General features: G+C 39.1%; 2 protein-coding genes across 4 annotated transcripts; one reads left to right on the top strand and one right to left on the bottom strand.

The window, feature by feature from the left end:
• Positions 1-429: 429 nt before the first annotated feature.
• Positions 430-8564, top strand: LOC113530632 (glucose-6-phosphate 1-dehydrogenase). 3 transcript variants are annotated; one of them, XM_026920803.3, is made up of 14 exons: positions 430-713; positions 822-966; positions 2545-2582; positions 2679-2787; positions 3493-3710; positions 4248-4406; positions 4880-5005; positions 5158-5251; positions 5427-5613; positions 5771-6006; positions 6972-7048; positions 7159-7251; positions 7342-7407; positions 8362-8564. In XM_026920803.3, the coding sequence occupies exons 2-14, from the start codon at positions 853-855 to the stop codon at positions 8372-8374; spliced, it is 1530 nt and encodes a 509-aa protein (XP_026776604.1). In that variant the 5' UTR covers positions 430-713; positions 822-852; the 3' UTR covers positions 8375-8564. The 3 variants fall into 3 exon arrangements, with proteins under 3 accessions (XP_026776604.1, XP_026776602.1, XP_034167816.1); XM_034311925.2 differs by having other exon boundaries at positions 450-468; positions 635-713; positions 7342-8564; XM_026920801.3 differs by having other exon boundaries at positions 431-713; positions 7342-8564.
• Positions 8565-8632: 68 nt separating this feature from the next.
• On the bottom strand, positions 8633-19158 carry zgc:158263 (ceramide kinase family protein). The gene is made up of 13 exons (XM_026920800.3): positions 18599-19158; positions 16803-16898; positions 16573-16710; positions 15160-15288; positions 14745-14808; positions 14365-14510; positions 13692-13766; positions 12932-13084; positions 12509-12614; positions 11332-11435; positions 10106-10302; positions 9477-9808; positions 8633-8845 (listed from the first exon to the last, which is right to left on the bottom strand). The coding sequence occupies exons 1-13, from the start codon at positions 18723-18725 to the stop codon at positions 8731-8733; spliced, it is 1782 nt and encodes a 593-aa protein (XP_026776601.1). The 5' UTR covers positions 18726-19158; the 3' UTR covers positions 8633-8730.
• Positions 19159-22728: the final 3570 nt, after the last annotated feature.

Below are 22728 nucleotides of genomic sequence, written 5' to 3'. Positions count from 1 at the left end.
TAATGTTTAATAATTAACAAATGCACTAGTTACCCTTTTAATCTAGGGTCAATGATTTGAATTAAAAATAGTGAGATTTATTGACTTAATATTTGTCTTGTTAGTTAATTTTATTCTACTTTTAATGTCTTTGGTTATTTTCAATGTTTTTTCTGAAATTATAGCGTTTCCCTGCTAGTAATTACTTATTTATTATTTATATAATAATAATAATATGTATTATTATTATTATTATTTAATTAAGTGTGTGTTTATTTATTTATTTATTTATTTACTTACTTACTATAATGCTCTATTTTATTGGTGTTGGATTTTCTACAGTTGTTTACATTCTTCTATCACTTGAACTGACGTAACCCGCTTTGCTCACTACGACGAATCCTATTGGTTGGATGGTCACGACACGACAAATCCTATTGGCTGGAAGCTCGTATTGTCTTTACACGGAATGCTCCGCGTGCGGCGTGAGTGAGTCACATGTATAGTGTCCTCTCGCGTGCTGTTATAAACCAGTTTATTTTACTTGTATGCTAGTTTATTAACTAAAATATTGAATGTAAGCTTAAAAGAGAACTATTTGTCAGCGTTTGTAGCCAGTTGCTAGCTTGCTAACACCTATTAATCTCATGAGCAGGCCTGAAAGCTATAGCGGCTCACGGATTATCTCCAACGGAGAAGCTGAAGCGTTTCTACCGGCCCGTTAGTGCAGCAAGGTGGCACGAGCTTACTTACTGTATGTTACCATAACTGTTAAGTAGGATTGTGGTGTCGTTAAACTCTTGCTTGTGTGTTTTCGTTTCGTTTTCATTGGGCGCTTGCAGGTGATCGCTTGTCCTGCTCGTTATTAGGAGTATGAGCTCGTTAGCTCGCTCTCGGTCCGAGGTGTTTGGAGAAATCCGGAAGGAGCTGTATGATGACCATGAATTTCGACAGGTTACTCATGTCTTTGTTATCATGGGCGCCTCGGTAAGTAAGTGTAATTTTCGTGCTTTACTGTAGTACAGTGATCATCAGCCCTGTTCCTGGAGATCTGTCTTCCTCCAGAGTTCAGCTACAGCTCTAATCTCAGTGATTATCTGGAGCTGGTGTACTGGATTAGGGCTGGAACTGAATTCTGCAGAAAGCTAGAGTCACAGGAACGTGTAAATTTAAACTATTAATAATCTGTATAGAGTGACTATACAATTGCCACTGGAACACCTCCACCCTCATTAAGATATTTGAATATGCAATATGCAAAGTAGACACGCCCCCAAATCCCTAAATCCTCAATCCCCTTAGCTAATTTATCCAGCCTGTTAGCTAGCTGCTAAATAAACTAGCTAATAAACTAGCTCTCAGCTGTCAGGGCAGTTTGTGTATTGGGGTCTCGACACACACACATTATATATCATATTCTATATTTTCAGTCATATTCTCAGTGAATTGTTTAACAGCAGTTAACACCACTCAAAATATACCATAACAACCACAATTTGGTTCTTAGTTATAGTATTTTTATGTAGCTAGCTAGCTTACCTTGCAGGTTTATGACTGAACCTTTCCTCACATTTGCGTCTCTGGAGTTCATTAACTAAGTTCATATATAATGCTTCCTGAATGAGTTGTGAGAAAGTCTCTGTTATAGATGGGAATTTTAATTTAGCACAATGCTATTAAATTTTACCCAACACCAGTCTATTTAATCAGATTCAGTGGTCCTAACATTGTTAACAAGAAACCCTTGATGGTAGTGAATGAGATGGCTGTTTTTTTCCAGGTGGACATCAACCAAAAAAAATAAATAAATAGAGAGATCACAGTCCCACGCTCTGGTTTTCTATTAGTCTGCAAAACACAGTTTGTGACTTAAGATCACAGTTCACCTAAATAAAGTTTGAGCAGAGTGAAAACCTGCTACGAGAAGTAAATGCACTTCTTTCACGTCCTTTCCCCTTCAGTAAATCAGTAGCTTTTCTGCCAGGTTAATTATATTAGCATCCAGTTTGACCTCTGTTTTATTTGACAAAGCAGAACAGCGTAGTTTTCAGGTGTCCTGTGTCACTGTAGCCAGGTGTCAAAAATAATAAATACTACAACTAAACCACATACTACTCTCAAATTTGTCAGCGTAGATGACTATGCAACTGTCTCATTCATGTTTGACGTGTTATTTAATATGGTCCTGTACAGTTTAAGACATAACCTGTATACAGTGACTATCTTCATACATAAATTTATGAACTAGTCTGAACTGTGAAACTCCACTTCCTCATTTAAAGGGCTGTGCCACAGAGATACAGAGAACCATACTCACATTTCCATGGTTGTTGTAAAGCAGGTTTTGTGAAGGACAGGGCTTCCTTTATGTTGTGTTTTGCAGACTCATGCTTCACGGCCTGTTAACTTTGGGTTGAGCCATATCAAAGTGTCACTAGGTTTGGTACAGGGAACACTGGCTCTTCACTTACACTGAGTGGGCAGTGTTACACATTCCAATGAAGTAGCAGTTACAAGCCAAAAAAGGAAAATCATTTGGTTTTTATACTCTCTTTCTTTTTAAAGGGGGATCTTGCCAAGAAGAAGATTTACCCCACCCTTTGGTGAGTCTCTGAACGCTGGTAGTGTGTGTGTGTGTGTGTGTGTGTGTGTGTGTGTGTGTGTGTGTGTTCAGTTATTCAACTAATCCTGTTTTTAAGGTGGCTCTTTAAGGATGGACTCCTACCAGAGGAGACCTACTTTGTTGGGTTTGCGCGTTCCCACCTGACCATGGATGACATCCGGGCTGCCTCTTTACCGTACATGAAGGTGAAGGTCAAAAAGTGTTCTTATTAGGCATTAGCGTGAAATAAACAATTATATAGCACGTCAGCATCCCATAATGGGATCGATATGTTTTATAATTAAGGAAGTAATCAATAAAACAGAACAGAGCGTGTTATAGGAAAATAATCAATGATGGTGTGATTTGGACTGAGGTGAAGCAGTGTTACTATTACAACTCTGAAGGTCCTTGTTTTCCTATAACAGCACATTCCAAAGTGTTTTATAACTATTATGCCACATCAATTAGCCAAAAGTACATAATTTATCATTTTAACACTGATACAAAAAGACAAGACAAAAATGTAGGCGAGAAATCTCAAAGAACAACCTCCTTAGTCCCTGAAGACTTTCCCATTGCTGAAAACTTACCGACTGTTACAAAGCACTGACACTGGAGACTCCTTCCATAAATTTGAAATAAACCCCTTACAGAAAACTTTCATCAATGATGTATGCCTTTCTTGTTTTGATTAGATTAAATTAGATTATTATTAGTCTTAGACTATGTGGAACATCTCCTATATAGAAGTCCCATTGATTTATCTGTAACTATATAAAATGATAATGATTAGAACAAATGTAGAATCGAGAGTTTTACATTGCTGTGGTGCATGTGAATAAACAATATAGGACTAAAATGACTAAGAAGAGTACTTTTTTAACATCATTTTGTGTTCATCGTGTCAGGTTAAAGATGTGGATAATGAGCGTCTCTCAGCATTTTTCCAAAGGAACTCTTACCTGGCCGGACACTATACAGAGGGAGAATCTTTCTCACAGCTGCAGTCCCACCTGAACTCTTTGTGCCATGGTACAGGTGCCAACTACATCTTCTACCTGGCATTGCCACCCACCGTCTACCACAACGTCACCTCCAACATTCGCCAGCACTGCATGAGCAACAAGTCAGTGACTACCACCACCACATCACACTCTCACTGTCCCTGCAGCAACACCCTGAGTAATACAAATGAAAATATGATAGACCTGTTTCAGTCCGTGATTAAGAGGATTTTCAAGAGGATGCTTTGATAATACATCATGATTTTGTTAATCAAAACAAGATGACTGTTCATCTTTCTGTCTTTCTCTCTTCCTCTCCATCTCTGCATATCTCTCTTTGCATCTGTGTCTATCTTTCTGCATCTGTCTTTTTACATCCTTGTCTCTCTCGCTTTCGTTCTCTCTGCCCATGTCTATCTTTCAGTATCTCTCTCTGCTTCTTGCTGTGCCTCTCTCTCACTGTCTGTCTCTCTCTGTGTCAGCCTGTGCTTCTCTGTCCCTCCTTCTCTTTCTATCTCCCTCTCTTTCTTTCTGTGTTCCTCTTTCTCTCTGCATCTTTTTCTCTGCACATCTGTCTGTGTCTCTTTGTGTCTATCTTTTGGCCTCTCACGGTGTCCTTCTCACTCTGCATCTCTATTTGCGTGTCTCTCTCCCTCTAGGGGTTGGAGCAGGGTGATTGTGGAGAAACCGTTTGGCCGGGATCTGCAGAGCTCAGAGGAACTGTCAGCACACCTCTCTTCCCTCTTCACTGAGGATCAGATCTACCGCATAGACCACTATCTGGGCAAGGAGATGGTGCAGAACCTCATGGTACTCAGGTGATGCATTTCACACTGTTCAGACAAGTTTCTGAATACAGTTGATTGGTTTACATTTAATCATGTGACTTCTTTTGAATTATCCTCATTTGAACTTTACAAAGGAACACACATCAATGAAAGAGCTTTTCTGAGGATTTGAGTGGTTCTGTAAGCAACTATAAAATTAGTCTGATTGTGGATTACATCCTGTTTGGCTTTTAAAGACATCCCATGATCCAAACTGACCTTTTTTTTTTTTTTTTTTTTAAAAACCTTATTTCACCTCCTGTTTCACATTGTACACAATGCATCGATAGCAGTTACTTGCTTTTCCCCTGCCTTTAAATGTCTTCTGAGTTGACTGTAAACATGCATGTCATTTGTTTTAAATATGCAAATCATTTACATGGAAACATGGCAAAGCAGCATGGCAAGTTTTTCTTCATGTTTTTTTTTAAACCAAACATCATTATTCCCGTGGTTTCTTCCAGGTTTGGGAACAGAATTTTCGGCCCTATCTGGAATAGGGAAAGTGTTGCCAGCGTTGTTCTCACTTTTAAAGAACCCTTTGGAACTTATGGGAGAGGAGGATACTTCAATGACTTTGGTATTATCCGGTAAGAAAGCATTACGTGTTTTAAAATGTTCTGAAGATTGAAAAATTTGATTGTCTTCTTAACCAACCAAAGAATTAGAGTTATTAGCTTGGTTATTCCTTTACATAGAAAGTAGCATTTCTTTCACTTCCTTTTCACCTTCCTCCTCTCAGTGACGTCATGCAAAATCATCTTCTCCAGATGCTCACCCTGGTTGCCATGGAGAAGCCTGCTTCCACCAACTCGGATGATGTGAGAGATGAGAAGGTATCATGAGAACTTCAGACACCATTTACTAAAATCATGAAGATTCATCTCAGGGCAGATTTCAAAAACAGTTAAACTCTGTACTCAGAGCAACAAATATTTCTAATCACTCAGTGGTTGAATGCAGGAATGTGATTTCAGCTGAAATTGTCTCATGTCTGTTTATACCCTTCAGGTGAAGGTATTGAAGTGCATAGCACCAGTGGCTCTACATGATGTTGTGTTAGGGCAGTATGTGGGAAACCCTGAAGGGGAAGGGGAAGCTAAACTGGGTTACTTGGACGACCCCACCGTTCCCAAAGGCTCCCACACGGCCACTTTCGCTACTGCAGTGCTCTACGTCCATAACGAACGCTGGGAAGGTGTGACATCGCCAACATGCTTATTAAAAATCAAATTCAAATGCTGTTTCTCACTAGACAGCAAGGAAAGAACTAATTGTTCTTCATGAGATCATGATTGCCTGTTCTGTGGTGATATGCCTTTTTTGTTTCTGTTGTTTGTTCTTCTCTAAAACAGGGGTTCCCTTCATCCTGCGCTGTGGAAAGGCCTTGAACGAGCGCAAGGCTGAGGTGAGGCTGCAGTTCACTGATGTGCCAGGTGACATCTTTAATGCACAGTGCCAGAGGAATGAGCTGGTGGTGCGTGTGCAGCCTGATGAGGCTATTTATGCCAAAATGATGAGCAAAAAGCCTGGAGTGTACTTCAACCCCGAGGAGACAGAACTGGACCTGACCTACCGTAGCAGATACAAGGCAAAAATGTTCAATCATTACAGTTTCACGTCTGTCACAGTGACTGTGTACTGTAGGGGTAATAGGTGTTCTACTCAGATTACATGATCATGGTTTTGCATATCTAGTGGGTAAACCCAGTGTTCATTATTTTCATAGTTTTGACTACATGGTTTATTGTAACTTTAAAACAAAAGTTAATCATGCACTATATCACCAAAAGTATGTGGACACCAGACCATCACATGCGTATGTGGTCCTTCTCCAAAATATTGACAAAGTTTGAAGTAAACAATTGTCTAGAATGTCTTTCAATACTGCAGAATTTAAATTTTCTCTTTACTGGAACTATGGGGCCTAAAACCTGTTTCAGCATAACAATGCCCCTGTGCATAAAGAAAGGTCCATGAAGACATGCTTTGCCAAAGCTGGAGTGCAAGAATTTGAGATGCCAGCTCAAAGGCCTGACCTCAGCCCCACCGAACACCTTTGACATGAACTGGAACACTGACTCGTGTTACAGCAGTGCCTGACCTCAATAATGCTCCAGCGGTTGAATGAGCAAATTCCAAATTCTAGTGGTTATTACACCACCAAAGGGAAACTAAATCTGGAATGGGATGTTCAACAAGCACATAAAGGTGTGAGTGGTCAGGTGGCCACATACTTTTGGCAATATAGTGTCTTGTTAATTTCAATTATACATATGATGATTGGCTACATTTTTTTTTTAATTTTTATTTTGGCCCACTTTCATACATCAACTAAAACGTGATGGGCCCGACCTATTTGGTATGTGCAACTGCAACACAACTTCAGTCTGTACTGTCAGACTGAGGTTCGGGTTAATTTTGTATTAACTACAGTTTTGCCTGGAACAGATCAGACACAGTTAAGTCCTTTGATGTCCTTAAATTCTGCATGTATTCTGGGTCAGATGTAGACACTGAACAGATAAAATGAGTGTCCGCTACTCCGTTCTACAGGACGTGAAGCTTCCTGATGCCTACGAGCGTCTAATTCTGGATGTGTTCAGTGGAAGTCAGATGCACTTTGTGCGCAGGTGAGTCTTATTTTCAACAATCCTACATCACATTACTGCTGTATAACTGAACTTGCAGGTGGATTCAATTCCAAATTATGTCTTCTTGTCTGTGTGTGTGTGTGTTTCAGTGATGAGCTCAGGGAAGCCTGGAGAATCTTCACTCCTCTCCTCCACCAGATGGAAGCAGAAAGGACACAACCAATCCCTTACACATATGGAAGGTAGGATATCTCATCCATCATGACAATGCAGTTTTTAGGTGAATACCTGATTTACCCAGTCAAAGTGAATGGCGTTTTCTTTTTCACTAGCCGTGGACCTAAAGAGGCAGACGAGCTGATGAAGAGGGTGGGATTCCACTATGGAGGAACGTACAAGTGGGTCAACCCTCATCCCATGCAACACTCCAATCACTGATCATTGATTAAGACTTAAATTGCCAAAGAGAATCAAGCCCAAATTCAGGAGATGAACCTGTTAATCAATGAAAGTGTTAACTCGCCATGTACACGAGATTTCTATTTTCTACAAATTCGCTTTTTCCCCCCCCTCTGTGAATGTTTTGTACAATTGGGAACGTGTTTACAGCTACTTTTTTTTTTCCCAAATCATGATTGATTATGCTCCATACCTCTTCATTTAGTGGTAATGCTTCTCTTGACTGTGTTGTTTGATTTGATTGTAATTTGCAAGCTCTCATTTTCATCTTTCTCTTTCAATCTTTGACCAAATCAAGGCACAGTAAATTTTAGTTAAACTATTCCATGCAATGAGCTTCACCTTCCTTATTTTTCCTCATAGAGTGACGGGAACAGCAAAATGTAAGCACAATTCTAGAAATGGTGTTTGCTGTGGTGTGTAGCAGTGGTTTATGAGTTAAAAGCAAAAAGTTCACTATTTTATATAACTTTTGCAGTATTATTATAATAGTTTTGCTGCTGCATTTGTACAGTATATATGTTACAGTATTTTAGTGGACTAGCCCTTTTTGAGCCCTATGTGTATTATTGACGTGTTCAAATCAATACAGGGTTTTTCCCAAAAGCTAGGAAGGCTAGTTTAGTTTTCAGACGTGTATGCATGGGTGTGTGCATGGGTGTGTGGCTCAACAAACTGCCACACACGGTGAGTCAGCAAGGTATAACAGAGTGCAATATACTGATTGGATGCCATTCTGTGTAAAATTTTCCAACCTGCTATAAATCACTTAATCTTCAAGCCAGGCCAGGTCCGGTCTGGACACATTGCAATCAGTGTTCACATCTTCAAACATTGAGTGTTTTGAGACGTGTCACGTCACTGACCCTTCTGGTTGTGACTCTTGCTCTCAGGTACATGGCCTAGCCGGGGGGAGTGTTGTCACTCAGCTCGGAGGATAAATCAGTGGTGTGGTATAAACTGGAATGTGTTAAGTGGATAAACGCAGTGTTAACAACAAGCTGGAATGTGCTGCAGTCATCTACTTGTATGTTTTCCTATACTTCTGAGTTCAGTCTTAAATTAAAAAAAAAAAAAAACCATTTCATACCTAAAATTTTTTTTTTTTTTTTTTTTAAACGTTAACTGTTTTCTTAATAAAAATTATGTTGAACATGAAAGATGTGAACCATGTGCTTATGTTTATTGCAATATTCTACTGTACTTTATAACTTAAATATGAAATTCATTATTTCTTATTTATAGAATTTTTATGGTTAATATTAATTGTGTAAAAAACATCTCCCTTTGCAATTCCTGCTTCCCTCACGGTATTTCTGGGAGCTTGTGTCCTCTTCAATGCCCCTTGCAAACAAACGCACCAGCTGACCGTGTATTCTGGGGAAAAAACACACACAAAAAAAGAAAAGCAGCCATGGCAAATGTGAGTTAGGAAATATTCAAATGTGTAGAGATGAGAACCAGTGGAGGGAAACAGACCCACAGATTCATGTGTAAGGGGACACCCTAATAGGCTATACTAATGGTTTTCAACTCAGGCCTGTGACCAAAAAGTATCTCACGGAGCACATTAACAAATTGCATTCAAAACAGTAACACTCAGGCCTACAGTCTAAAAAAACAAACAAAAAAAACACTTTCAGCATGGTGTCATGCTGAAATGTAAACGTTTTTACTTTACAAAATGTCTTGTATGACCAATTGTTATCAAATGAGCTCAGGAACCTCAGTTTATCTTTCTAACCTGTCAAATATGCATAGTTTTAGCACATAAGCAGAAGATTAAGCTCAAGGAGTCCTAATATTTCATAATGCCTGTGTATAACCCATTATTCAATATAAGAATGTTACTGTAAAAATTTTTAGAAAAATAGCATTTTATTTTAGGAGGGTCTTAATTTGATCCAATATTTTTTATTATTATTATTATTTTTTTTTTTTTTAATTTGGGTAATGACAATGGACCGCCTTTATAAAAAAAAAAAAATAAAAAAAAGGCTGCCCTTACCTGCATAAGATTTCAGTATACGGCAGAATCTCTCCATCACAGTTCCACACAGACACAGCAGACCGCTTACTGGAGCACAGTCCACAAAGATAATCTGTCTTCTTTCCTTTCTCCTTCATCCCTTGTTCGCTCTGCTTTCCTGCAAGGCATTGCCGGGAGCCGAGCCTGCCGGACTCAACGTCGCCTTCACACAGCATCTCAGGATCCCCCAGTATACCTGCCGTGATGTTTTGCCTTTCTTTTGGCTTGTCTTCATCGTCCTCCTCCTCACTGGGAGTAAAAGAAAAGCGTGCTGCTTTGACGCGGTGCACCTCGACGAAGGGCAGGTCAAACTAAAACCAGAGTTTTAAGTTAGTTACCGTACACTCGTTCTTCAATTTCTCGCCAGTCCAAAAAAGATTTTCTGTAGTCTATATTCAGATGGTACTTAGTGTTTTTTTTAATTATAATGCATTAGAAATGTATTTAGACACACACTATTATAGAGTTATGTAACAATTAACCAGTACAATAAAACCTATTTCTGAAATACATGTCAAATTATTAGCCAAAACAGAAAAAAATTAAAGAAACATTAATTTCAGAGTTACCAAACTACAGAAGGAAACACTGAATACAGTCGTCCTCACCTGATCCTGCGTGGTGGTGTGTCTGTGCAGGTACGTGAGGAAACCCAGGGGATTAGTGTTCCTCACCAGGATGAGGTCTCCTGTCCCATCAGCCAGGTGTGCTGAGGGTGAGAGGCCTTTGGGGCTCCGTGGGCACGAGCTGGACATGCAGGTGAGGGACACGCACCTAAATTTGCCCTCAACACTTAACCACTCACCTGAGGGCAAACAATGAGAAAACAAATTGAGTCAACTTAATGTTAACTAAAGTTGGAATAACCTTTCCAAACCCTTCACCTATACAAGTCACCCTAAACCTTTATAAAATCTGGTTCCATCCTGAACCTATGTTACTGTCTGCATGAAGTTTCATGTGCTCACCACAGGTCTGGTTTCTTCGGTCACTACAAATCAATACCTAGTTCTTCTGATTGATCACCTTTATCCTATGTTGAAGCATTTCTATCCAGATTGGAGATCTGGATACCCCCACCCCCATCCAGAGGGTACACAGGCTTACTGTATTGTTTGACAAGAATGAAAATTATGTAAATCATATGCTATGGCCTTGACTGTCACCAGATCTCAACCCAACCTCTCCAACTGGGCTTTTTCTACTAGCCACCTATTTAGTACCAGTGGATTTCAGCTAGATGGTCTATGCTCAAGATGGCTACCAACTAGAAGTAATGATACTCGAGTGCAGGGGTAGCAGCAATGATTTTCAGGTGAAACTTTACAGAGGCTTAAGGTGTACTAATAAATGTTGAAAGATTTTCATTAAAATGGGTTTACTCTTACTCTCTACTCTTAATATGGATTCTTCTTCTTTGTATCACTGACTAAATTTAAAAGCCTTTATAACAATGCTGTTGAATTCTTGAATCTAAAAGGTCAGAAAGTGTTTATTCATTTTCTATAACAGCTCTGACAATAGTGCTGGCTATAAAGCAAATCGCAGGTTTATATTAATGTGCTCATTCTAATATGATACCATTCCTATAGAAAGCCTAATTCACAGGGACTTCTGGGGTAAAATAATCTACCCCAATCAACCCCAAATTCCACTGACATGTCACTGGTCCAGTTCTTGTTTTTCAGTATGCAGTGGAAAAATGCCCTAAGATGATGGTGAATTTCAGTAGTGTGTTTATTATGTGACCTTGGTTCAGTTCTTCTACCTTTACATAGTTTGTGATAGAGTTCGGCTGCTCTGCTTGCAAGTGTTAATAGGTGACGTGTCTTACCCTCTGACTCAATGCTGTACTGGCTGAGTTGCCTGCTGTACAGAGAACTGCAGCTGTCTGAGTGAGGGAACAGTCTCTCGGTGCTCTCCGAGCATACTCTGCACCTACGCACACACACGTCCATGGTCACATTTTATAGGTAGACATACAGGTGTAACAGGTTGTCACAAAACTTACTCGCCTGTCAGTCATAACACGCAAAACTAAGAATGTGTGGATTGAACAATAGATGCTCTGCTGAGCGTGACATTATGTAAATAAGGCCTACCCTAGAAGACACCGTGCTTAACGAGTATTAAATAACAGGCCAATTCTACTCGTGTGCATTTCAGTTTCTTTACACATGTGTAATCTTATTCGGGCTTACTTCAGCAAGTGGCTCGAATTCATAGACTGCTCTGGTTTCCTCAGGGATCACATTACCCGAGTACTGAGGAGTCATGGACACAGCTCCCATCAAGTAGCAACAGCTCACAGGAAGCTTTGAGGAGCTCAGGCCATTAGTGGTGTACTGAAGAGGCATGCAATATAACAAGGCCTTCTTTTAGCCTCCTGTGCTTTGACATTTTAATGGTATCTCTAGTGAATGCACATCCTATGGGGTTATCTAACAAAATATCTTGATAAACATTTGAGTTTCCACATCTTCTCACAGTTAATTTTACTAGCAGTAATATTTTTAATTACAACATTCCTTAGCTCCTTTCAAGAATGCATACAGATCTCTCTCAAGTGATATACTGTCTCCATTATAAAACCTATTTATTATGAGTGATACATACATTTTAAGCTGGCCTCTTTTACATTAAAGGGACAGTCGGTGAATTGGCAGATGATAGCTGGAAGTAGCTGTTTTGAAACTCATAATCCAGACCAATACATTCCCTTTAAGTGTTCCCTTAAAGTTATGACCCCGAACATGCTGAATGCCTGAAGCGAATATAAGATATGGGGGCTTTCTGAATAGACAGGCAATATGACTGACAGGCAAGTAAGTATACCTCCTTGTTCTGATTGGTTGAGGCACCTCAGAGACCAGAGTACCTCCTCTTAAATATCATTCATGTGTGACAAAATGCGGGTGTTTGACTGACCCTACCTTTAAAATGGATCATACGTACAAGGTTCTATACTGTGAATTTTTTATTATTATTATTTTTTAAAACTCTGCCTTTACCCTGAGAGGCAGCGACTGTTGTCTCTGGGGCTGGTGATCTGGGAGTCTGCAGGTAGATACTGCACTATTCCCTGATAGCTCCTGTTGCACAGGTACACTAAACAACCTAAATAGAGAGGACACACAGGGGTGGAGAGTGTGGAAGAAATGTTGTTGTTTTTAAACTTCATTAATGTCATTTGTTTTTTAACATTGGTGTTTGGTTCACGGAAAGAAAGTCCACCAAGACCAAGGTCATTTCAGGCCATTTCCCACATCAGGTACATCAAAACAACCATAACATACAAACTGTTCAAAGAACAAAAGTATATCAATTTTAAATAACTCCACAGGCTTAAAACTGTAGGCACAGAAAACAATAATTATAATAAATAACAATGATAAATAGGCATCTAAAGCCTTTCATATACATTATGAAATTACCCGAGTAGTCATATCTGAGAGGTCCCATCCAGCGGTGCCTCTCACTTTCAGCCAACACGTCACCATAGAAACCGTAGCCCACCAGTGACACAGAATAACGCACCAGTGTGGAATGATGATGGACAGAACACACATCCAGAGGCTGAGAGTCTCCTGGAAACAAACAGTTTTGCTTCTAACATTAATTACTGCGTCAGTCAGTAAATAAGGGCACTCCTCTGCTTATCAGAACAGACCTACTTTTTTATTTACTAAGAAAATACTATGATACATGACTGAAACTCTACTGCTGTGATGCATAATGAAAACATTTTCCCATAATAATTGCACTGCTTGCAGTACACGCCGTATATTGCAGTATATTAAATAACGTAGCTTATTTAAAGGTGCATTATGTAAGACTCTAACAGTTAAGTCAGTGGGTTTGAGGTTTGAATGATTTGATTTATTTTTTTAACAGGATCTGTGGTGGCCTTAGAGCATCTATAAAATGAATAACAGCAGACCCATCCAAACACAAACAAGTATTCCGGACTGGATTTTTTTTCCCAAATGGCTTTTCTCAGCCACTTAGTACACTTGGGCTGAGGTCATGGCTTAAACCTTTTTTTTTTCCTTTTTCTTTCTTTCTTTTTTTTTTTTTAAATATTCTAAATATCTTCCATGTTATTTCTACATGTAAGGAAAAAAAAAAATCAACTGTTTCACCTTTAATGTTAAGTGGAGCACTGTGACATTTTCATGCTCTCAAAAGTCTTACCGATAATGATGTGCAGTGCTGATGTAACCGGGTCATTCACACCTACTGTAGCAAAACAAACACAATCTGTGGAGCCTGGGGAGAAGAATTAAAAATATGTGAAATTGAATTTGTACTGTACTATCTCCTTATCCAATATCCCCATCCCCAACAGGATACACTTATTTTAATAATGCTAAAACACAGTGATGTTGAATTCTCAATTGTGATTGGTCAGAAGGTGTTGAATAATATTCTACAAAAGCAGCACAGACAATAGTGCCAGCTGCAAGGAAAATCACAGATTTATATTACCGTACTTGTTCTAATGTGGTATCGTATTCTTGGAAACATGACAAGCTGCATTTCTTTGTCTCAGTGATTGAACAACTGTTTATAACTTATAACACAAGCGATTTATTTCATGGATGTTCCACAACATTAAATGCAACTATAAATGGATAAAAAGTGCATGTCATTCAAAGTATGTGTAACAAAAAAAAGGTTAGTGTTGGCAAATTGGTGAGGTACAAGAGGAATAAAACATTTTGGATCATGCTGTTATTGGAAAATAATCAACTTTGTGGTCATTATAGTGACATTGCTTTGTGTCCAGATGCATCACATTGATTCATTTCCTATAACATTATTATTTATTCTTACCCACAGTTGTTTGCCACAACCCATTACAAACCTGCTGGAATGATGCCGATGTGGAGGTCACATGGCTGCAGCATCACAGACGGGTCATGTTCTGAAACACCTGCCTCCTGCTGGGTTCGTCCAATCACGCCATGCAACAGCTCACTGAACATTCCATCTCCGCCCACACCAATCACACTGCGGGAAGGAAACAAAAATAATGTCTGCTCTACCGTAAAGCATCAAATCATACAGTTGAAATTATAGTTAATGCCGAACTACAGGTATTGTTAGGAGAGTTTAATCACTAAGTAATAATATACAGGGGCCCTAAGGTTACCTGCTCAATGTTTGCAAAATGCTTTAACTTGAACAATAGGTGCTGATTAAGATCTAATTTCACGTGACATGGTACGATATGGTGTCACTTACCCGTCAAACCCAGTCAGATCTTTCTTCAGGATATGGTCTCTCGCCTGATTGGCTCGCTCAGTCACTAAAACAAGATGTTATTTTAAAAGGTAAGTATTTAAACCTTGACTTAGAATCTGAAAACTTAAATGTAAACTCTCCACCGTCACCAAGTTTTTATCAGGTCCGATCAGATTGCACGTGGTGTAGATATCTTTTTACTAAACAAGGAACCAGTACAGTTAAATAGAGCCTGGGTTTCTACTGTAATTTGGTCAGCTTAATAATTGATCCAGCTTTCTCCCCCTTTCTCTTTTCACCTGGCTCTATTTCTTTCCCACTTCTTGATAAAGACCTACGGCGTGTCACTTGAGAGCCAGGTTCAGTGAGACTTGATAACATCCAAGATACCGGAGTGGTGTTGTATGCGGCTTACCCACAACATGAGAGCTGATGCCAGCCAGCTCAAATAGAGGAGCCACTGAGGAGTGATAGATTTGCTTCCCTTTTTTCTTCCCTCCATAGGGGTTAATGAACACTAACAACCTGTGAGGGCGAGAGGGACCTGGTAGAGAGAGGACGGATGGAAAAACAGAAATGTGTAGACATGACTTAGACTTGAATCATGTCACTTAAAAGGAGAGACATTTAATTATCATTTATTTAAATTATTCCATCAGCCATTAAAAATAATCCATGTAAAATTTCATTTTTTATACCTAAGAAAATGAACCATATGAAAACAGTTTTGAAACACACTTTTTCTGCCATCCCAAAAATCTAGTTAACTGCTTGGCAAACCGTCTTTTATTTATCAGAGGTAGACACAAGTGAGATTGTGGGGTGACCAATTTGATTTGCCTCATCATTATTTGAGATTTAACAGTAGCCAAACCTATCAAAATCAATCAACACTTTTATTCATTAATGTATTATTCAGTAGATTAGGGTTGCATCAATACCAATACTGGTGTCAGGTATCAGTCCAATACTGTACTTCATTACTCAGACATGTAAAAATACTTGATACCAACATCCAATACCAGGTGAAGCTATGTGACGTAAGCCTAGTCTAAGTCGTCGCTCTAATTAAAGGACGACACAAAATGACAGCAATATGGGCATATTTCAGGATAAATTATGACAAAGCAGATTTTCTACAATACAAGTAACCTGATAAAACATCTTAAACCGAAAACTCAGCACAAGGAGTTCATTGCTAGCAGCAAAAGCTGTGGCAAAGGCTAAGTGAGAAAAAATGTCTAGTCAATGCTAGGTGAGTGAAAATAACAGCTCTTATCCAGTATGTTGTTCTTGATGATTGACAAGGAGGAATTCCAATGCAACAAAAACCAAAAAAATGTACTTTGCTTATAGCTGTACAGTAACATTTCGAAAGTGAAACAAAACCCACTGTAGTGTAATCCTACTTGAGCCGAGGTAGCTAATGCACTTTGTTTAAAACTCGCTACAGGCCTAGTAGCCTAAGCGCGTGCCCGTTTTTCATGGCCACTGTTTAAATTGGGGAAACAAACAGAGCTAAAGAAGTTCGGTGACACCCATGATTGATTAAGTTTCAATTTAGTATCAGTGCTGGAATTGATGGGGACCAAAAGACATACTTTGGGGGAAGGGGGGATAAAGTCTCTGTACTGAGAAAATTGGTTGACATCCTGAATTTAGAGCAGTGTTTACAAACAGAAATATGTATTACCAGAATCAGCCATCCAAGACGAGACATTTCCAAGACATTTCAAATCACAGTTTTGAGTACTTTTAAAACACATGAAAAGCAGAAGACAGAAAAGGGATGGGAGGATGAACAGGTTTGTGGTGCTGCTCGACTCACAGTGTGTTGTAAGTGCAATTCTGAGTTGGGTCACCCACTGATCCCTGAGGTCACGGCTGGGGCAACAGAACTGGGACCTGCCCAGGCTCCACAGTGGCCCCTTCCCACCACTGGTTTTACTCCGCTTTATATAGAACACTAGGGCAAAGACAAGTGAAGAAGAAGCAGTTAAGCGAAGTTATTTTAGACCAGCTCAGTGGTGTGGTCTGCATCGCCAGGCTGGAACTTACATGTGAAGTCTCGGTCAGTGTCCTCCACTTTCTTCTGTGGCTGGATCTCCACCTGACCCTCCATTACTGCAACCACCTCAGAGATGGGCACTGAAACTGAGACAGACACACACACACACACACACACGATAGATGATACACTGGTTGGTTTAGTCAAGGGTCAATCCCTGGCCTCTACTGTCAGCCATCACCACAACCCAAGACTTTATATAGAAACATAAGGATTACTGTCTTATTTAAACAGTTCAGAGTTTTAATCAATATGCAACCAAATTTATTGTTTGTACAGCTTAATTTTTTTTTTTTGACAGAGCTGTATTGATCAGCAGGAAAGAAATCTTGTGGCACAAACATTCTATATATTCACATCTCTCCAACTAAGGCTGGGCAAAATGACTATACAATATCAATAACGTAATAAATTAGGCCACAATATGCTTTTCCAAGATATTGTGGATTTTGTAATATCTTTAATTTTTTTTCCCCCAAATAATTACAAACCAAAAGCACCTCATCATTAATTAATTTCAGGATTAAACTTTTTTAATAAATAAAAATGTTATTTAGTAATTTTTTTAAATAAAAATAGCTTTAGCAATTTAGTTAATAAACAATTTTTTTAATAAAACTTTTTAAATGCAATATTACTGTATCGCTGGCAGTTGTGAGCAAAACTATATACATCATGGTACATATTATCTATCATAGAAACACCTTTGATAATCATGATATGATATTTTTGTCACATCACTCAACCCTATCTCCAACTGCATGCCTTCTCGGCGAACGGTTTCTCCACTCCTCAACAACCGATAACAAAAAGAGTACTAAAGCAGTAATATTTTTACTTGGCACTTTGGCAAGGTCCTCAAAGTTTTTTTTTTTAACTCCTCTTATTGACAAGATGATCACTGACAATGGCCTAAATTTCATGTAATTGTGCATGTTGATAAGTAATAGCAGGGCTGGACAAATCAGGAGCCCAGAACAAGCAGCTTTAATGCTCAGGCTATTAATTTGATATTTATAGGGGACTTTTGTGATACAAAAGTTGTCACTTGTTATGCGTGTTAAAACATAACACACTTCACATACTGTATGTGTGCATATTTAATTAGATGATGCCTCATTTGCATAAATTTTTGAATGTCATTTTTTGAAAACATTCCAATACAAAAAAATAATAAATAAATCAAGACATCAGCAATCAACTGGCAAAGATTCATCTACTGTTTAAGAAAAATGACTCTATTCACCTCTAGTGTCTCACCAATTTTAAATTTTGTTTTAAAGAAACGCCATATACATGTCACGTGATCACAGGTTACGTAATAAGTGTTCACGTGAAAAAGATGTGAAGATAAATGAACCTTGTGTGTGTGTGTGTGTGTGTGGCGGGGAGACTCACATGCAAATAAATAATCATATTGGTGGTGGGGGGGATACAGGTGAAAAATTATTAAAACACACACACACAAAAGAAAAGAAAAAGAAAATTGCACGTGAAAATAAATGAGTCATGGGAGGGCAATCACGTGAAAATTTTTAAAAATGCATGCCGTGTGTGTGTGTGTGTGTCCATTTTTTTGGGAAGAAATATGTAAAACAATGTGACATGCATAAAAAACAGGTGTAGATTTATAAGCACGTGTAAAATTTCTGCACCTAATTCATAATTCAGTTTTTAAATGTTTATATTTAAGGGTGTAAATTGGTGGATGATCAGCCATGCACAGCTGGAGGAAAGACGTGTGTGTGTGTGTGTGTGTGTGTGAGTGAGAAGGTTGTAGACTTACTAGTGTCTTTGTCTCGGTTCTTCTTGTCCAGCTCGGTCCAGCTGAAGCGCCATCCACTGAGCAGCGCGCGCTGCCGCTTATTTCCGATCCACACACTCGACTCCAACCTCACCGAGTCTGTCTCCATCACCTCAACTACCTCATAAACCTCCAACAGCAACCTAATCACTTTAAAAAAACAACCTTATTCACCTATTACACGTTTGTTTTCTCGCTTTAACGCTGACATTTTGTTCCACGGTGTGCGCGAGCTAACGAGCATTTCATTTCTGTCACTGCGCGCTGGTTTGAAATGAACACCTGGCTCGTGAGCGGAAAAAACAGACCCAATATGACCTACCATCAACTCGAGATACCACTGTGTCAATATCTCATTTAAAAACAGGTTACTACAGAAGATATAATCGGTATTGTGTCTCAGTTGTTTCCTCTTATCGCAATCCTCGCTGTCAAACTCTTAAAACTAGCGTCTAAAAAAAACTTCCTCGCGCTTCCCTGATTCCTCGCACACCTGTCGCTCTGGCCTGCAATTATCATACCGCCATCTCATTGGATAATACTGGCGAAAATTTGCATAAACATAAGATCGTGGAGTAAAAGGCGTGGCTAATTAATAGCTACGTCCGCGAGCGCATACTTCCTCACTAGTGTACTACAGTGCCATACTAAATAACTCGTCAAAACGTAAGTGGCTTAGTGTTTTAACATACTATTTAGTAAGCTAGTACACGGTCTGGGAAGCAGACTAAATTACCTGGAATAAGAGTATGGTTAGTTTAACAGGTGAAGCCTGCAAAAACAATATAAATCTAAAAGTAAATGTTAAATATAAATATAAATTTGATGTTTTATGCCAAACTCAGAGTGAGTAATAGTTTTAAATGTGTATTATGTAATCATGTAAATCATGTAATGGTTAGTTTAACTGGCAAAGCCTGCAAAAATAATATAAATATAAATCTTAAATATAAATATAAATTTGATGTTTTATGCCAAACTCAGAGTAAGTAATAGTTTCAAATGTAAATTATGTAATCATGTAAATCATGTAATGGTTAGTTTAACTGGCAAAGCCTGCAAAAATAATATAAATATAAATATAAATCTTAAATATAAATATAAATTTGATGTTTTATGCCAAACTCAGAGTAAGTAATAGTTTTAAATGTAAATTATGTAATAATGTGAATCATATCATGGTTAGTTTAACTGGTGAGGCCTGCAAAAAATAATATAAATATAAATATAAATATAAATGTTAAATATAAATATAAATTTGATGTTTTATGCCAGAATCAGAGTGAGTAATAGTTTTAAATGTAAATTATGTAATAATGTGAATCATGTCATGGTTAGTTTAACTGGTGAAGCCTGCAAAAGTAATATAAATATAAATATTAAATATAAATATAAATTTGATGTTATATGCCAAACTCACAGTAAGTAATAGTTTTAAATGTATATTATGTAATCATGTAAATCATGTTATGGTTAGTTTAACTGGTGAGGCCTGCAAAAGTAATATAAATATAAATATTAAATATAAATATAACTTCGATGTTTGATGTTTTATGCCAAACTCAGAGTAAGTAATAGTTTTAAATGTAAATCGTGTACTTTTGGCAGCAGGCAAAGAAGAAAAGTCCCTTCTCTCTTTCTCTGTCCTTCATGTTGTTGTTTGTTTTCACTGTAAACACATTCAGGTACCGGATTGACAAGAAGACTGCTTTTCAGCACATAAGTGCACCATCAGGTCCATGCCACAGGCTGGCTTCTCCTTAAATAAACTTTGTAAAACCAGCTTTTCTCGATCATCTTGTGGCCCTCTGTAGGCCTCCATTTCTTGCTTCACCAAAGCTGCCTACTTCTTTGCTTGTTTTCATACTATATATAATTCTTTTCAAATGAACCAGGATAAGTCATGTTAAAGTGAACCCAGAAGAGCCTCGGAGCTTTAGGCTTTACAAAAGGGAACTCAGTTCTCTTCCTGGACGTTTTGTCATCGATAAGCTCACGGGGCACTTGTTGTTCACAGAACAACTCCTTTACCATTGTGTAATAGCTGTCTAACACTGAATTATAGATAGTGTAATTCAAAATGGTTGCTTTACATGATGCCATCATTTGGCTATGGATGAAAAACAGAGAGAGAGACTAAAAAAAAAACAGAAATGGAGTGAAATATCAAAAGCATCTAGGGGGAAAAAAGAAATTTCTGATAAAGAACCATCAAAATCTGAATGCGTGCAAGTCCATGAAACAGGGTCAGGTTTAAATATGGTTAATTCTTCTACATACACTATATTATCAAAAGTATTCGGTCACCCATCCAAATGATCAGAATCAGGTGTCCTAATCACTTGGCCTGGCCACAGGTGTATAAAATCAAGCACTTAGGCATGCAGACTGTTTTTACAAACATTTGTGAAAGAATGGGCCGCTCTCAGGAGCTCAGTGAATTCCAGCGTGGAACTGTCATAGGATGCCACCTGTGCAACAAATCCAGTCGTGAAATTTCCTCGCTCCTAAATATTCCACAGTCAACTGTCAGCTTTATCATAACAAAATGGAAGAGTTTGGGAACAACAGCAACTCAGCCACGAAGTGGTAGGCCACGTAAACTGACGGAGAGGGGTCAGCAGATGCTGAAGCGCATAGTGCAAAAAGGTCATTGACTTTCTTCACAGTCAATTGCTACAGAGCTCCAAACTTCATGTGACCTTCAGATTAGCCCAAGTACAGTACGCAGAGAGCTTCATGGAATGGGTTTCCATGGCCGAGCAGCTGCATCCAAGCCACACATCACCAAGTGCAATGCAAAGCGTCGGATGCAGTGGTGTAAAGCACGCCGCCACTGGACTCTAGAGCAGTGGAGACGCGTTCTCTGGAGTGATGAATCACGCTTTTCCATCTGGCAATCTGATGGACGAGTCTGGGTTTGGAGGTTGCCAGGAGAACGGTACATTTCGGACTGCATTGTGCCGAGTGTGAAATTTGGTGGAGGAGGAATTATGGTGTGGGGTTGTTTTTCAGGAGTTGGGCTTGGCCCCTTAGTTCCAGTGAAAGGAACTTTGAATGCTTCAGGATACCAAAACATTTTGGACAATTCCATGCTCCCAACCTTGTGGGAACAGTTTGGAGCGGGCCCCTTCCTCTTCCAACATGACTGTGCACCAGTGCACAAAGCAAGGTCCATAAAGACATGGATGACAGAGTCTGGTGTGGATGAACTTGACTGGCCTGCACAGAGTCCTGACCTGAACCCGATAGAACACCTTTGGGATGAATTAGAGCGGAGACTGAGAGCCAGGCCTTCTCGACCAACATCAGTGTGTGACCTCACCGATGCGCTTTTGGAAGAGTGGTCAAAAATTCCTATAAACACACTCCTCAACCTTGTGGACAGCCTTCCCAGAAGAGTTGAAGCTGTAATAGCTGCAAAAGGTGGACCGACATCATATTGAACCCTATGGGTTAGGAATGGGATGGCACTTAAGTTCATATGTGAGTCAAGGCAGGTGACCGAATACTTTTGGTAATATAGTGTATACTAGTTAACTACCAAAAAAATTAAGCGAAATTATTTGGAGTACGTAAATATCAGGGTTGTTCTTTTTTCGGCTGCTCCTGCTAGGGGACGCCACAGTGGATCGTTGGTCTGCATATTTGATTTGGCACAGTTTTTATGCTGGACACCCTTCCTGACACAACCCTCCCCAATTTTATCCAGGCTTGGGACTGACACTGGGAGTGCACTATCCTGTGTAACCCCAGTGGCTGGGGTCAGTTCCCTGGCTGGGAATCGAACCCAGGCTGCGGTGGTGAGAGCGCTGTGGCCTAACCACTAGTCCTCCAGGGAGCTACGTAAAGTTTGGGGTGATTGTTTTTTTTTTTTTTACAAGAATACTCAAAAAGATTTATTTGCGGGTCCCTGGAGAACTAGTGGCCAGGGAACCAACCCCAGCCACTGGAGTTGCGTGCAACAGTGTGTTCTCAGTGCCAAGCCTGGATAAAAATTGGGGAGGGTTGCAGCAGGAAGGGTATCTGGTATAAAGAGGATTTATTTACTCCATTTCTTCTCTTGTGGAAAAACACTGCTTGGACTTTTTCCAATCTTCTACTGTCCAGTT

The sequence above is a fragment of the Pangasianodon hypophthalmus genome, chromosome 16 (assembly GCF_027358585.1).
Source record: "Pangasianodon hypophthalmus isolate fPanHyp1 chromosome 16, fPanHyp1.pri, whole genome shotgun sequence".
In the NCBI taxonomy this organism is placed as follows: domain Eukaryota; kingdom Metazoa; phylum Chordata; class Actinopteri; order Siluriformes; family Pangasiidae; genus Pangasianodon; species Pangasianodon hypophthalmus.
Note: the sequence above shows the minus strand (reverse complement) of the source record. Positions and strands in the feature narration are given on the sequence as shown.

Bases quoted from the DNA above. Each gene is read 5' to 3' on its own strand.
- LOC113530632 (XM_026920801.3), top strand. From the start codon at position 853: ATGAGCTCGTTAGCTCGCTCTCGGTCCGAGGTGTTTGGAGAAATCCGG. The intron at 5,252-5,426 runs GTATCATGAGAA...TATACCCTTCAG, and splicing joins ATGATGTGAGAGATGAGAAG to GTGAAGGTATTGAAGTGCAT. The intron at 7,252-7,341 runs GTAGGATATCTC...CTTTTTCACTAG, and splicing joins ATCCCTTACACATATGGAAG to CCGTGGACCTAAAGAGGCAG.
- zgc:158263 (XM_026920800.3), bottom strand. From the start codon at position 18,725: ATGGAGACAGACTCGGTGAGGTTGGAGTCGAGTGTGTGGATCGGAAAT. The intron at 13,767-14,364 runs GTTTGTAATGGG...TCTTCTCCCCAG, and splicing joins CATCGGCATCATTCCAGCAG to GCTCCACAGATTGTGTTTGT. The intron at 10,303-11,331 runs GTAAGACACGTC...GTTTGCCCTCAG, and splicing joins GTACAGCATTGAGTCAGAGG to GTGAGTGGTTAAGTGTTGAG.